Source organism: Mixophyes fleayi, chromosome 1 (genome assembly GCF_038048845.1).
Source record: "Mixophyes fleayi isolate aMixFle1 chromosome 1, aMixFle1.hap1, whole genome shotgun sequence".
Lineage (NCBI taxonomy): Eukaryota > Metazoa > Chordata > Amphibia > Anura > Limnodynastidae > Mixophyes > Mixophyes fleayi.
In genome coordinates, this window is record NC_134402.1 from 409,822,693 (window position 1) to 409,835,014 (window position 12,322).

Sequence of the window (12,322 nt, forward strand, 5' to 3'; positions counted from 1 at the left end):
TGTTCTAGAATATGTCAGTTTACCTCCTCAATCTCATCATCCTCAGCTATTTATATAGCGCCACTAATTCCGCAGCGCTGTACAGAGAACTCGCATCAGGCCCTGTCCCAATAGAGCTTACAGTCTAAATTCCCTAACACACACACACACACACACACACACACACACACACACACACACACACACACACACAGAGACTAGGGTCAAATTGTTAGCAGCCAATTAACCTACTAGTTTGTTTTTTGGAGTGTGGGAGGAAGCCCATGAAAACACGGGGAGAACATATAAACTCCACACAGATAAGGCCATGGTCAGGAATCGAACTCATGACCCTAGTGATGTGAGGCAGAATTGCTAGCTACTAAGCCACCGTGCTGCCAACCTCTGCTGGATTCCCCTTAGAGGCATGTATGTAAGGTGGCTCTATTTACTATGAAGGAAGAGAGGTAGAGCGAGCACCTGCTTTTTATTCAATAAATGTAGCCCTTGCTCTAAGCATCAAATGGACACGATTGACATCCAAGTGTTTATTTGAGCATTGAATTGAATAGTCCTGCTGAATGAATCGAAACCACATGCTTATTCAGGTATACTCTTATTCTAGAAAGGTGCCAGCAACTTGAGATAGAATGCAATCGGCTGGGGTTTTTATGGTGTAGGACAAATGTATATCGGTTTCTTAGAGCATAGCTCTAACTGAATGCAGCTGTTTTATTATAATCAGGCAAGCTTGTTCACTTGGACAACTTTAGTGGAGTTAATGTGTGGTAATATTTCCCAGTGTACTGTATATAGAGGGAGCAAAGGGTTGGTCCTCCCACTCAGGAATCCCTCCTTCTCATACTCAAAATAGTGCTTGATATTTCCTGCAGCGATGCTCTTCAAAGGTGTCCATAGATAGTGTTGTAGCTTTATGGGCATACCGAAGTCCTCCAACACCAAGAGCAGATGCTGAGCAAGCTGGCTCTCAAAGGGAGGTTGTGAGATGCTGGGGTGACCCCCACCCCCTCTTTTTTTTTTTCTGTATGTTAGTGGAACAATTAATTAGTGACGGCTCCACTAAAAGTGTCCTTTTAACTCTGTTCTAGGTTTGCAAGTCATTTTTAAAACTGTTGTATTATGAAAAAACTTACTTGGCTTCTAAACATTTGTGACAATAGAGAGGATAATACTGACTGTGGAAGTGTAAGAAGGATGTATTTTAGTTTAGGCACAATGTTTGCTTGAGGTTGGGGGTTTGTTTCTCAAAGCTTGGATGATTGAGGCTTTCAGCATCCCTCGATGCGCCGCTTGTAAAACGTTAAGCTTCTCTGTATCTAGACAAAACAAAGACAGTTGTCAGTGCTTATCCTTAACACTGCATATCTGTGTGTATCTAGCAAATTGAAAACATGAAGTATTGGTTCATATTTTGATCAAAACATTTAAGCCTGCATCCCAGCGTCAAGGGCACCTCATTATATGCAGGTCCTACGCTGACCTATATGCTTTAAACACCATTAAAATGCAGTTAGAATCAGATGCTCTCACCTCCCAGGTATAGGGGTTTACATGTAGCAAGGGCTGGCTTGTGAGCCACACCTTCTCTCTCTCTATCTAGATTCACATAGTGCTAAACTTAGCAATTTATAAAAGCAGGCATGGAAATTTGAACTTTGGAAACGTGTTGCCACACAAATGATACTTGAGAAGGCCAGTGAGTGTGCATAGAAAATGATACGTATCCAGTATTGCTGCGGAGTTACAGTAGGGTCGGTCCTGAAAATGGTTTGTCATTTGTGAGTTTCAACTATCTTTAGTGCCTCTTGTGAACTCTGTACACTTACTGACGCTTTCTCTGCTGAGCCTCATAACAAAGCAGGCTGTAGTGAGACTTGGGAGATGCTTGATTTACCAAAAATATTACAATTGAAAAGTTAATGGAAACAAATGTGATATTTACTCTAGAAGAACAATAATTGATTGTCCTATCCAGTTGCTTAAAGGGAAAATAAATACATTTATTTAATAAAACATTAGTTTAAGATTGAATTACGCAGCGCAGCCAACATGTTAGGTTGGAGTTTCATTACTGAACCCTAGTCGGTAAGGGACGTTTTTTTATACCATTTGAACAATGGAAACCGTTCACAAATAAACATAAATTATTAGTAATATACAATGTTCCAAAAAGAAGTTAATTGTAATATGCAGTTACAATGTTGACATCTGGCTTTTTTATTGTCTATTTAAACAGGTATCCCTTGAAATAGAAGTATTACAATTAGTGATTTTAGTATTAAATTAATAAGGATTTAACATATAGGATAGTGACATTTTTCAAGACTCTTACATAATATAATGTATATCTTAAGATATTGAACAGAGATTCCAACCTTTTATTATGAGAATGTTAATCAGAAGCTGATTTCCAGTAAGAAATCACCTTCCACTCCCTGGTAGGTTATGCATGACTTGTGACTACAACAAAGGCTGTGTTTATACTAACTATATGTGCAAACCTTGTTTTTTTACATATAAATTAGGAGTTACACATGACACTCGAACATAAAAAGTAGCTAACTTTAACACAGACAGATTGGCTGAATGAAAGGTGATTTTGAATTAATATAGCAACCTTACGTTTTATTTATCTTTCTTAAAGTCAGGATATAGTATCATAATAAAATACAATGAAGAGACAATTAAAGATACAACCATATTGAGTTATTTAAAATTACACGTTAACATTACTTAAATAACCTTTTTGGGTGGTATTAACCCTATAAAACATTAACAAACAGAAGAGTGGTGAGTGCAATAAGCACAACCCATGTGCGCTAAACTTAAAGGAAGAGTCCAGTGTCCGAACTCCCTTCACCATCCCCCAATTATTAAAAATGGGTGGGAAGGAGAAACTGTGCTGCTTTAGAAAAGCTGTAGTTACTGAGTTTTCCCCAGTGCAGCCTATTTTATCTCCATGTAGGTTATAGTACCTAGAGAAGTTTCATAATGAGCTGGGCTTCTGCAGGGTCTTAGGAAGCACCCACATTGTGTTACTGGTGTGAGGGAGAGTATCTGGAGACTGGAGTTCTCTTAAAGATAACAACACTATTGATTGTGGCTGGAAGTTTGTTTGAAAATGGGCAAAATAACCTGATATTCCCTTTTGTTGCTCCCAGTAACAAATCTTCTGACCTATTAAAGTCTGAAAAAATCCTACTTGTTCAAGCTGGAGATTCTAGTTGGCCATTGATCAGATTGTGTACAGTCATCTGACAGTGTGCGTGGGGTCCTTATGCTTTGTGGATCCCCAAATGATCACATTTAGCTATCTGAAGCCAAATAAGCCACAGATTTAGTGGATCGGCAACAGGAGGGCTGGCAAATTTTTGCCTTGGGCAAGGCTCGACTCAGCAGCCTATTAGGAACATTTTCAAGGGGGAAAAAATGCAGGTGACCCAGCCCAAAGAGCCCCACTATGGGACTGGCCCGGGTGGCAGATGCCCCCTCTCATATATAGCTCATCAACGTATTTAACGCCAGCAAATTCCGTAGTGCTTTACAATTGGGAACAAACACAGTAATAAAACAATACTGGGTAATACAGACAGAGAGGTAAGAAAGCCCTGCTCGTAAACTTACAATCTGTTGGACAATGGGCGTTTGATAAATGAGGTTAAGGCCTACTGTGACAGGATGGACCGCCTATGCCACCCTGTCTGTTGCTGTTGGGAACCAGTTGGGCTTACTTTGCCACCGTTCCTTTTCGGTATCCCAAACGCGCCCTCTCATCGCAGTAGGACGGACTTACAAATGCTGCCACCAGTGGACTCTTTTACCAGCATCCAGGATCGGGTTTCTTCTGGGTAACTAATGCTGCGAGTGTACCTGGGCTGGTACTTCCTATAGATCAGGTTTGCTGTGAATGGATCCCCCCTGGCCTATCACACTGGCCAGAGCTGCTGGGTAGTGGCAGAGCGGTGGTACTGGATGCTGGGTCCAAACCTCAGTAACAGCCAGCAACGGATTAGATTTTGGGTCTAATCTGTAGGTCACAGGGATAGAGAAGTTCCCAACCAGGTCTTTGAAGCAAGTGATGTTTATTTGCTCACCTGGTTGAAGGTACCAGGGAGCAGGTTAGGTGTAATCTAAAGAACAATTTTCAATACAAGACACTGCTTTTTGTACGGATTTGAACACAGCATCACAGGGTAAGCCAGCCCACTGAGGTCTGAGAATCAGGATGCAGTTTGTTTACCAAACATGGATTTACATGCAAAGCTAACAATATTTACACTTATTTGTGATATTCTCAAACTTGCTGCATCTTATTTTGGACACAGGAAATCTAACAGCAGTCTAATTAAACCTTCCTTTGCCTTCAGGTGCTAGACCCTCACACATCAAAAGGTCTAATTAACATGAGATTAACATGGGTCCTTTCTTGAGACAGTCTCAGAATACACATTCCCAAAGAAAGGTACAAAACCCCAAACAAGTCATTTCCCCACATCACAATACACAAAAGACTTCATCCACAAAGACTTATTGTATCCGATATATTCCTCAAATCATGCATTTCCTCTAGCAAAGATATAAAAAAAAAAAAATTTCTTCCCCTGTTCTCAGAAATAAAGATATCTCTTTTACCAACATACCTACAATATCAAAAATAAGTACATTTGCAATTATATAAATAAGCACCCTGCGTGATTTCCTTTAAATAAATTTATACCATAAGTTATTTATAACTTATGGTATAAAGCTTGTCTGAAGAGGTGGGTGTTCAGAGAACGCTTGCAGGTTTGAAGGCTAGAGGAAAGTCTTGTTGTGCAAGGGAGGGAATTCCACAAAGTGGGTGCAGCCCGAAAATAGTCCTGTAACCGAGAATCATGTGTGGATGATGTGTCTGGTTGGGAGATATTTTGAGACAAAGGAGGAAATGTATGTTGGTGCAGGTTTGTTGACAACCTTGGAAGTTAGTAGAAGAATTTTATATTGGATTCAATGAAAAACAGGCAACTAATGTAGAGACTGACCGAGTGGCTCAGCAGAGGAAGAATGATTTTCCTTGCAAATTGATCTAGCTGCTGCGTGCAAAATAGATTGTAGTGGTGAGTCTGATTCGAGGGAGACCATTAAGGAGGAAATAGTAATAGTCAATGTGGGAGATGAGTGCATGGATTAAAGTGTTTGCAGTCTATTGTGTGAGATATGTTCATATTGTGGAAAAGATTTTTAGATGTATGTAACAGGTTTTAGATATTGATGTGAGGAACAAAGGATAGTTCTTGGTCAAGAATCACACCTAGGCAATGAGTTTATGGGGTTATTGTTATGTTGTCAGATATGTAACTTCTGTTGGCAGGTGGGAATATTATTAATATTCTGTTTTTTGAAAGTTTGAGGCGAGAGGACATCCAGGATGAAATGGCAGAAAGATAATTAGTAACTATTGTCATATATTTACAGTATATACTTAGCCCCACATGACCAACCCAGCGATGACTTGGTTCACCTGGCAGTAACTAATTTCTTCTTTTATTTGTACAATTCTATTTGTCAATCTATCCAAGCAAAATTTAGTTGTGTGTTGGTTTGGTAGCATATTGGAATAATAAATCTTTAATTTTGTAGCATATATTTGGGGGGCGTGGTGGGCAAAATTAAGGAACAAATACTTTTCAGTGATTATTTTTGTTACTCATATAATCCAAGAACTCTACCTCAAAATGTAACCATGATGTTTTCCTAAGCTGAGTGATCTTTAATATTAGAAATAAATTTGGCGGACAAACATGGCGTTTCCATATTTGTGTGGTTTGTGTTTTTTTTTTTGTTTTTTTTTAGGTTTGGGACTACATGTATTCTGTGGTTTGCATTGGTGTTACACTCATGCAAAATGGCCCTGTCACAGAGATTGGGATAATTTTGGGAGGACTGATAAAACACACTGGAGGGCGAGTGGGGATCTTTTTTTATATATAAAATTTTTTGAAGGGAGGTGCAGACTTTGTCCATATCCTCCCTGCCGCAATAATCTTAAATGTGTGGCATGTTGGCTAGGAATAGATTACTATTGTCAGTGATCTAATAATGCAGACATACGGGGGAACATATTGATGATTGAGTTTCCATGGCAACCCCAGTGTGGATACACAGTTGAGTGCCAGTGTGTCTAGCAATCAGGTGCCTGGGTCCTAAATCATGCTAAAACTGCTCAGCTGCCATCTTGACGGGACGTCTATATAAATAGTGTCACAGAAAAGTGGGTACTCGCTGGATGTACTTAGTCAATGAGTGGTCACCAAGGTTAAAATACACATTAACTAAAAGTGGTAGTAGTGATATTAAATGTTAAATATGCTGCATGTTTAATTTCAGTTTTAAATGACGTTTAAAGTGTAAGGAACTGAGATATACCATGTTTAACCTCCTGCTTTCGGGTGTAGTACGTCTTAATGGTGCTGTAAGTCAGGCTCTCCTCAGATCGGAACTGTTGTGTGTTTGTGTACACTTAAGTCTGTTTTTGACAGGTCCGCGAATTATGTTTCGGATTATTTTTGTTACTGTGAACACTGTGTTTACAGCACCGTTAAACTGCCTAGCACAGCTCCTTTCACCTTTCCAGTCACTGTGGCGGAGATGTGTTGGGGAAGCGGCATGTTCTGCATGAAGACAAAGCACTTTAACCTATCCCCTTTTCTTTACAGGACCCTTCAGTTACACAGGTGACCAGAAATGTTCCCCCTGGGTTAGAAGAGTATAATCCTTTCTCAGATTCCAAAACTGTAAGTGTGTTCCTCGTGTTCTATGGAGATTACACATCGCATACATGCGTCTGTCCATATACATGCACTGGTGTACAAGAAACAGGAAGCAATGAACTTTAAATCTATAAATTACACGAGAATGCAAAAATATACCATATATAATTTCAGGCTCTTGTAATCTGGCAAAGGGAAATCTTATTAGCAAATCCTGAAACATCATATGTCACTTATTTTTTTACTTGCATGTGAAATAATGTAATTTATAGTCCACTGCACCAGCTGTAAAGTCTGTTGTTTCTATGTAAACCATGGTACGCTGCATCAGGAGAGGGCACCAGTCTGAAAATGACTGGTTGTCCCATTTGCTTGCCAAAAATATACTGTGCAAGATTTTCTCTAATATGAGATATATCAGATTAGAGAAAGGAGACAGATCCAGGAAGCTGTAAGTAATTTAAAAAGGGACTTGGCACCCCTCTCACATCCCTGCAGAGTAGAATTAGATAAAAGATGGGAGACACACAGATTAAGTAACTAAAGCATCGAACATTCCCGCTGCTGCATGTATTGGGACCAGAGCCAAAGGTTGCCTTCCTTTTGTGTAGTGAAATAATAATAAAAAATGGTCTATATCGGCGGTTCCCAAAGTGTGCGCCGCGGCTCCCAGGGGTGCCCCGGCGCTGTCACTGGGGTGCCGTGGGCCAGACATAGAAAAAAAAAAAGAACACATAAATTTACCAATCCGCCGGGCGCAGGGACCCAGCAGCCTCCTCTCTCACGCAGCAGCTTGTCACTGAATATCGATGTCAGTGACAGCTGCGGGAGAGAGGAGGCTGCTGGGTCCCGGCGCCCGGTGGATTGGTAAGTTTCTGTGTTCGTTTTTTGTTTTTTTTTCCTATGTCTGGCCCTCGGCAGAGGAGTGACAGGGATCGTGGCAGCGGAGGGTGACAGCGGGGGCCAGAGTGAGGGGGGGACGGCGGGGGGGGCCAGAGTGAGGGGGGGACGGCGGGGGGGGCCAGAGTGAGGGGGGGACGGCGGGGGGGGCCAGAGTGAGGGGGGGACGGCGGGGGGGGGGGGCCAGAGTGAGGGGGGGACGGCGGGGGGGGGCCAGAGTGAGGGGGGGACGGCGGGGGGGCCAGAGTGAGGGGGGGACGGCGGGGGGGGCCAGAGTGAGGGGGGACGGCGGGGGGCCAGAGTGAGGGGGGACAGCGGGTGACAGAAGGGGCAGTCTGGATGCAGAGGGGGCAGAGTGTCTGGATGCAGAGGGGGCAGAGTGTCTGGATGCAGAGGGGGCAGAGTGTCTGGATGCAGAGGGGGCAGAGTGTCTGGATGCAGAGGGGGCAGAGTGTCTGGATGCAGAGGGGGCATTTTTGCATACAACTAAATAAGTATTTCTGTCCTGACCTAAATACTTATTACAATTTTTTGACCCAACTACTTCTAAAACAGGACTGCTCAATAATTATTTTGGAGGGGTGCCTTGAAAAAATTTGGAGACTCTAAGGGTGCCGCGAACTGCAAAAGTTTGGGAACCACTGGTCTATATGATAGACACATAAACGTATCTAATGTTAAGAAAATATATAATACAAAATGTATCCACATGTGGGTGAGGACATTCACATGGGAGGTTGGCACCTAACTAGACTGGTACCACAGCATTCCTTCCGTACTGCCCCAATGCAGTCACTACAGGATGACAGGAGAAAATAATTTTATTTGACATTACCCAACTACTTATCTGAGATTAGCTGTGTGTCGCCATCAAGATTGACAATAAATTCCTTAGTATCCTCTGAATGGAATGGTTTGTTTATCAACTCTATTTTCCGAGGAAACTGAAAAATTCAAGTACATTAAACAGTTGAGAGTGAGAAAACGGGTTGGAACAGAAGATGGAGGGACAGGGAAGAGGGAGGCAGAGGTAGGTGGGTGGGTAGAGGGAAGGGGCAGGGGTGGAAGAGGCTATGGAATCAACAAACATATGAGCAATTGTGGCTGTGTGTGAGGCAAAGACCTTCAATATGATAGCGTTTACTTGGAAGACGCAGGGCCCAGCCTGGAGGAGGCTCATAGGCTAAATCGCTGGTGGGTCTGCGATTCCCTGAGCTCTTAGCGGGCCAAAGTGGTTAGGTAGCTACGGCTTTCCCCCAGGTACCAAGGGGCCCAAACACAGTCAAACTTGTGTAATTCGTCATGTAGATAATAGTTGATGCTCTCCATACTTGCGATATGCCAGACATGGTTCCGATGGGCCTGTATAGAGAGAGGGGGGTCAGGGTTCTTTCAACAATTGGCAGCAGCTAGAATATGGGAAATCACCTTATTCGATGAGGTGCTCTCATCAGCTAGAGGGCGAGAGAGAAGGAAGTCCAGGGGTCATTAGACAGTTGTTGTTCGGAGATAGAGTTAATGATCGATAGGACCATGCTCCAGAAGGAGACTATATGTGGACATGTCCACCACATGTGGAGGAGCGTGCCTCTCTGACCAGTTCTACCAGCAGCTCTGAGTGGATGTGGGAAACATCTTGGAGAGCCTGTCAGGTGTATAGTACCACCTGTAGTACAATTTGTAAGCTATTTCTTTGCTTTGCGTGGAGATCAAACTTTTGGTTATCCCCTCTCTGACCTCCTCCCAGCATGACTCACCAGACGGAGGACCCAAGTCCCTTGTGAGTCATAAGTGGATTCAATCAGCCAGTTATAGACTGAGGAAATCATCCCTTTAGTCGGCAGAGAGTGGAGGCGTAGCCGCTAAAGAAAGGAGAGGGTCCCCGGGGTGTCGGGAGAGGGTCCCCGGGGTGTCGGGAGAGGGTCCCCGGGGTGTCGGGAGCGGGTCGCCGGGGTGTCGGGAGAGGGCGGCGATGCAGTAAAGTGGCTGACCTGAAAATAAATCAAACAACGGGTGAAAAGGTTCGAACGTTTGGTGGAGATCAGATAGAGAGGGCCAGGTGCTGTTAACTACCAGGACTGAGACCACCCGTATCCCAGCTCGGATCCAATTTGGGGGTGAGGATTATTCAAAAGTGGTGTTAGAGGTGAGATAGGAGTGGTCAGCTTATATTTGGACCGTAATGCTTTTAACATTTTCCACTTTTGTTTCTAAATTGTTTCTTTAGATTATTATACAATTTGGAGGTTTTTTTTTTTTAATGCTGTAAAATGTCTTTGTTTTGATATTTCCCACTCTTTTTTTTTTCTTTTTTTCTTTGCTCATAGCCCCAGCCGCCACAAGTGAAAATGCCCACAGCTGCTCCTAGCACACAGCCGGCTATAATGAAGCCAACAGAGGAGCCTCCGGCGTACACTCAGACGGCCAAAGTCAGTATACCTCCTTCTTGTCTCTATAGAAGAGATGCATCATAGGAAACTGCCTGTTTCTCCAGTGTAGTAATAATATTGCTGCTGCTTCCATCACTATGCTTAATTACTCTGTATTTCTCCTAAGGAACATGCTCTTGCCCAGGCTGAGCTGCTCAAGCGTCAGGAAGAACTGGAAAGGAAAGCGGCAGAACTAGACCGCCGGGAGCGGGAGATTCAAAGTCTGAACCAGGCTGGAGGTGAGTCTGTGGGGATTTCCAGTGGCTAGAATACCTTGCTGTTATAACGAATATATAACCAGCAACAGAATGAGCTGTGTACATTAATAATTATTCATGTTTTGTTTTCTCTGCGTGTATCGGAGCAATTCAAACACTCCTCTAAGCTTTTCTTGAAGAATGAATAACATTGTTAATTTCAATACAGTGTTGTACTGTTGCATCCTTTATCGCCCCCACATGAAATATACCTTAAAGTGGGCAGAGTAAGAACCATTATTCAACCAATGGGTGCACTAGAATAGTCACCCCAGCCACTGGAATATTTTATATAATGCCATACATACTATAGCTATGGGCCATTCATAATCGCCAATATGTATGTAAGCATTTCTCAGAAGTGCTGATCTGTAAGATAACGTTGTGATTGTGGAGAGATATATATATCGTCGCACTGCATACTTCCTGATGGGTAATTGTACTGAAGGATACTGCAGTCTTCCACCTTCAGCTATCTTTTGCATGATATGGATTTACAGTAACCTGTAAAAATGTAAAAAGATCTGTCAGGGTATGGGAACTTTTACTTACACATTGGATGCTAATATACATGTATACCAATGGAGGTTTCAGGAGCCAGTCTGTTAAATCTGGAAACATACATTTATATCACTAGACAGCAGTTTTCTTTTTTGCCGCATTGGCTACCAGGCTTATGGGATTTGTACAGCCTTGATGTTTACGATTTATATTGATGTATGCATTGTGGGAAATGTTTCCTGCATGCTCAGAGTAATTGATTTGCATGTTGTGCCAAGAATCGAGCAGATTCACTAGATGCCAATCTGTGTATGTGCAGTCACCAGAATACTATTGTAACATTGACATCTTAGAGCATAAATAATATTGTGAGCTACAGCTCCATGTGTGCCCGAGCATGTTAGTTTGTTGCCTTCAATTCTCCTGAACATGAAATTACATCTTAATTTTTTTAACTTCCAGGTAGAAAGAATAATTGGCCTCCTCTCCCTACAAACTTCCCAGTCGGTCCGTGTTTCTACCAAGATTTCTCGGTGGATATTCCTGTGGAATTTCAGAAAACTGTAAAGATTATGTATTACCTATGGATGTGTGAGTATTATAGTTCACATTTAAGGGAACCTATCCAAAAATGTCCACACACTGTACCTCAGTTTTTATTGCTTTCCATTAACTTGTTTCCCCACCCACCACCTGTCTGTACATACCCCTTGGTGGTGGTCAGGCTGTATTGTAAGCCAGAGTTGGTGCACATTGGTTCAGTATGACAGTCACTAAATCACACAATCACTTTACATAGAGCTGTGGTAGCCGGTACTTCTGTATTGGTAGAAGGAAATCCTGTGATGTGGTATTATCAAGGGTTAGACCAGGGAATTACAGGGGAGGGTCTGTCTTCTTTCTTTAGTCTCCCCAGTTACAAAAGTAAAAGTGAAATATTAAAATCTCCCATTCTTACAGTCCGTTCCCCACTATGTACCCTATACTCCTTCCCGTCACAAGGCTTACAACAAATGAAGCATTGTATTATATTGGGAGAGTCTGGTGTCTTCCACACTTAGCGCTGGTTCACATACAAACTGAGAAAATACATGAAAACTAACAAGCTCTTTAGTGTTTTAGTGAGGTGTGTGTATAAAATATTTTTTTGTTTTTCAACATGCATTGTGCTTTATCAATGCAATCATTCATTACCGATTGTCCCGTTTTCTTACATTTTGAACATTCTGTTAAAATTGTGGAACTCTGTTGGGTAATAGGCCTGAGAAGCGTATTAACAGCGTGTAGGTGAATGAGACCTTGCCCGTAACTTAGACATGTTCTGTTTTGAGGATGCCCATAACCCTTTCATTGACAGAGGTGTTTGCTGGTAATAAAGTTACATTTTTGTAACTGTCACACTTTCTGTGAGCTGCACCCCTGGCAATCCGCTTAGGACCTTGGTATGACTAAGTCCTAAACATTTTGAAAAACAAAATGTTTTGGG

The 12,322-nt window shown here is 42.3% G+C and overlaps 1 protein-coding gene across 3 annotated transcripts in view; it reads left to right on the forward strand.

The window, feature by feature from the left end:
• Nucleotides 1-12,322, forward strand: part of SCAMP1 (secretory carrier membrane protein 1) — a 457,689-nt gene that overhangs the window by 17,511 nt on the left and 427,856 nt on the right. For 2 of the 3 annotated variants that reach the window (XR_012678477.1, XM_075182282.1), the window contains exons 2-5: nt 6,696-6,773; nt 9,977-10,078; nt 10,206-10,317; nt 11,299-11,427. Coding sequence is in view for 2 of the 3 variants with exons in the window: in XM_075182282.1 (XP_075038383.1) it covers nt 6,696-6,773; nt 9,977-10,078; nt 10,206-10,317; nt 11,299-11,427 (421 nt within the window). In the remaining variant the exon portion in view is untranslated. The remainder of the gene's footprint in view (nt 1-6,695; nt 6,774-9,976; nt 10,079-10,205; nt 10,318-11,298; nt 11,428-12,322) is intronic. The other variant, XM_075182295.1, reaches the window with a different exon arrangement.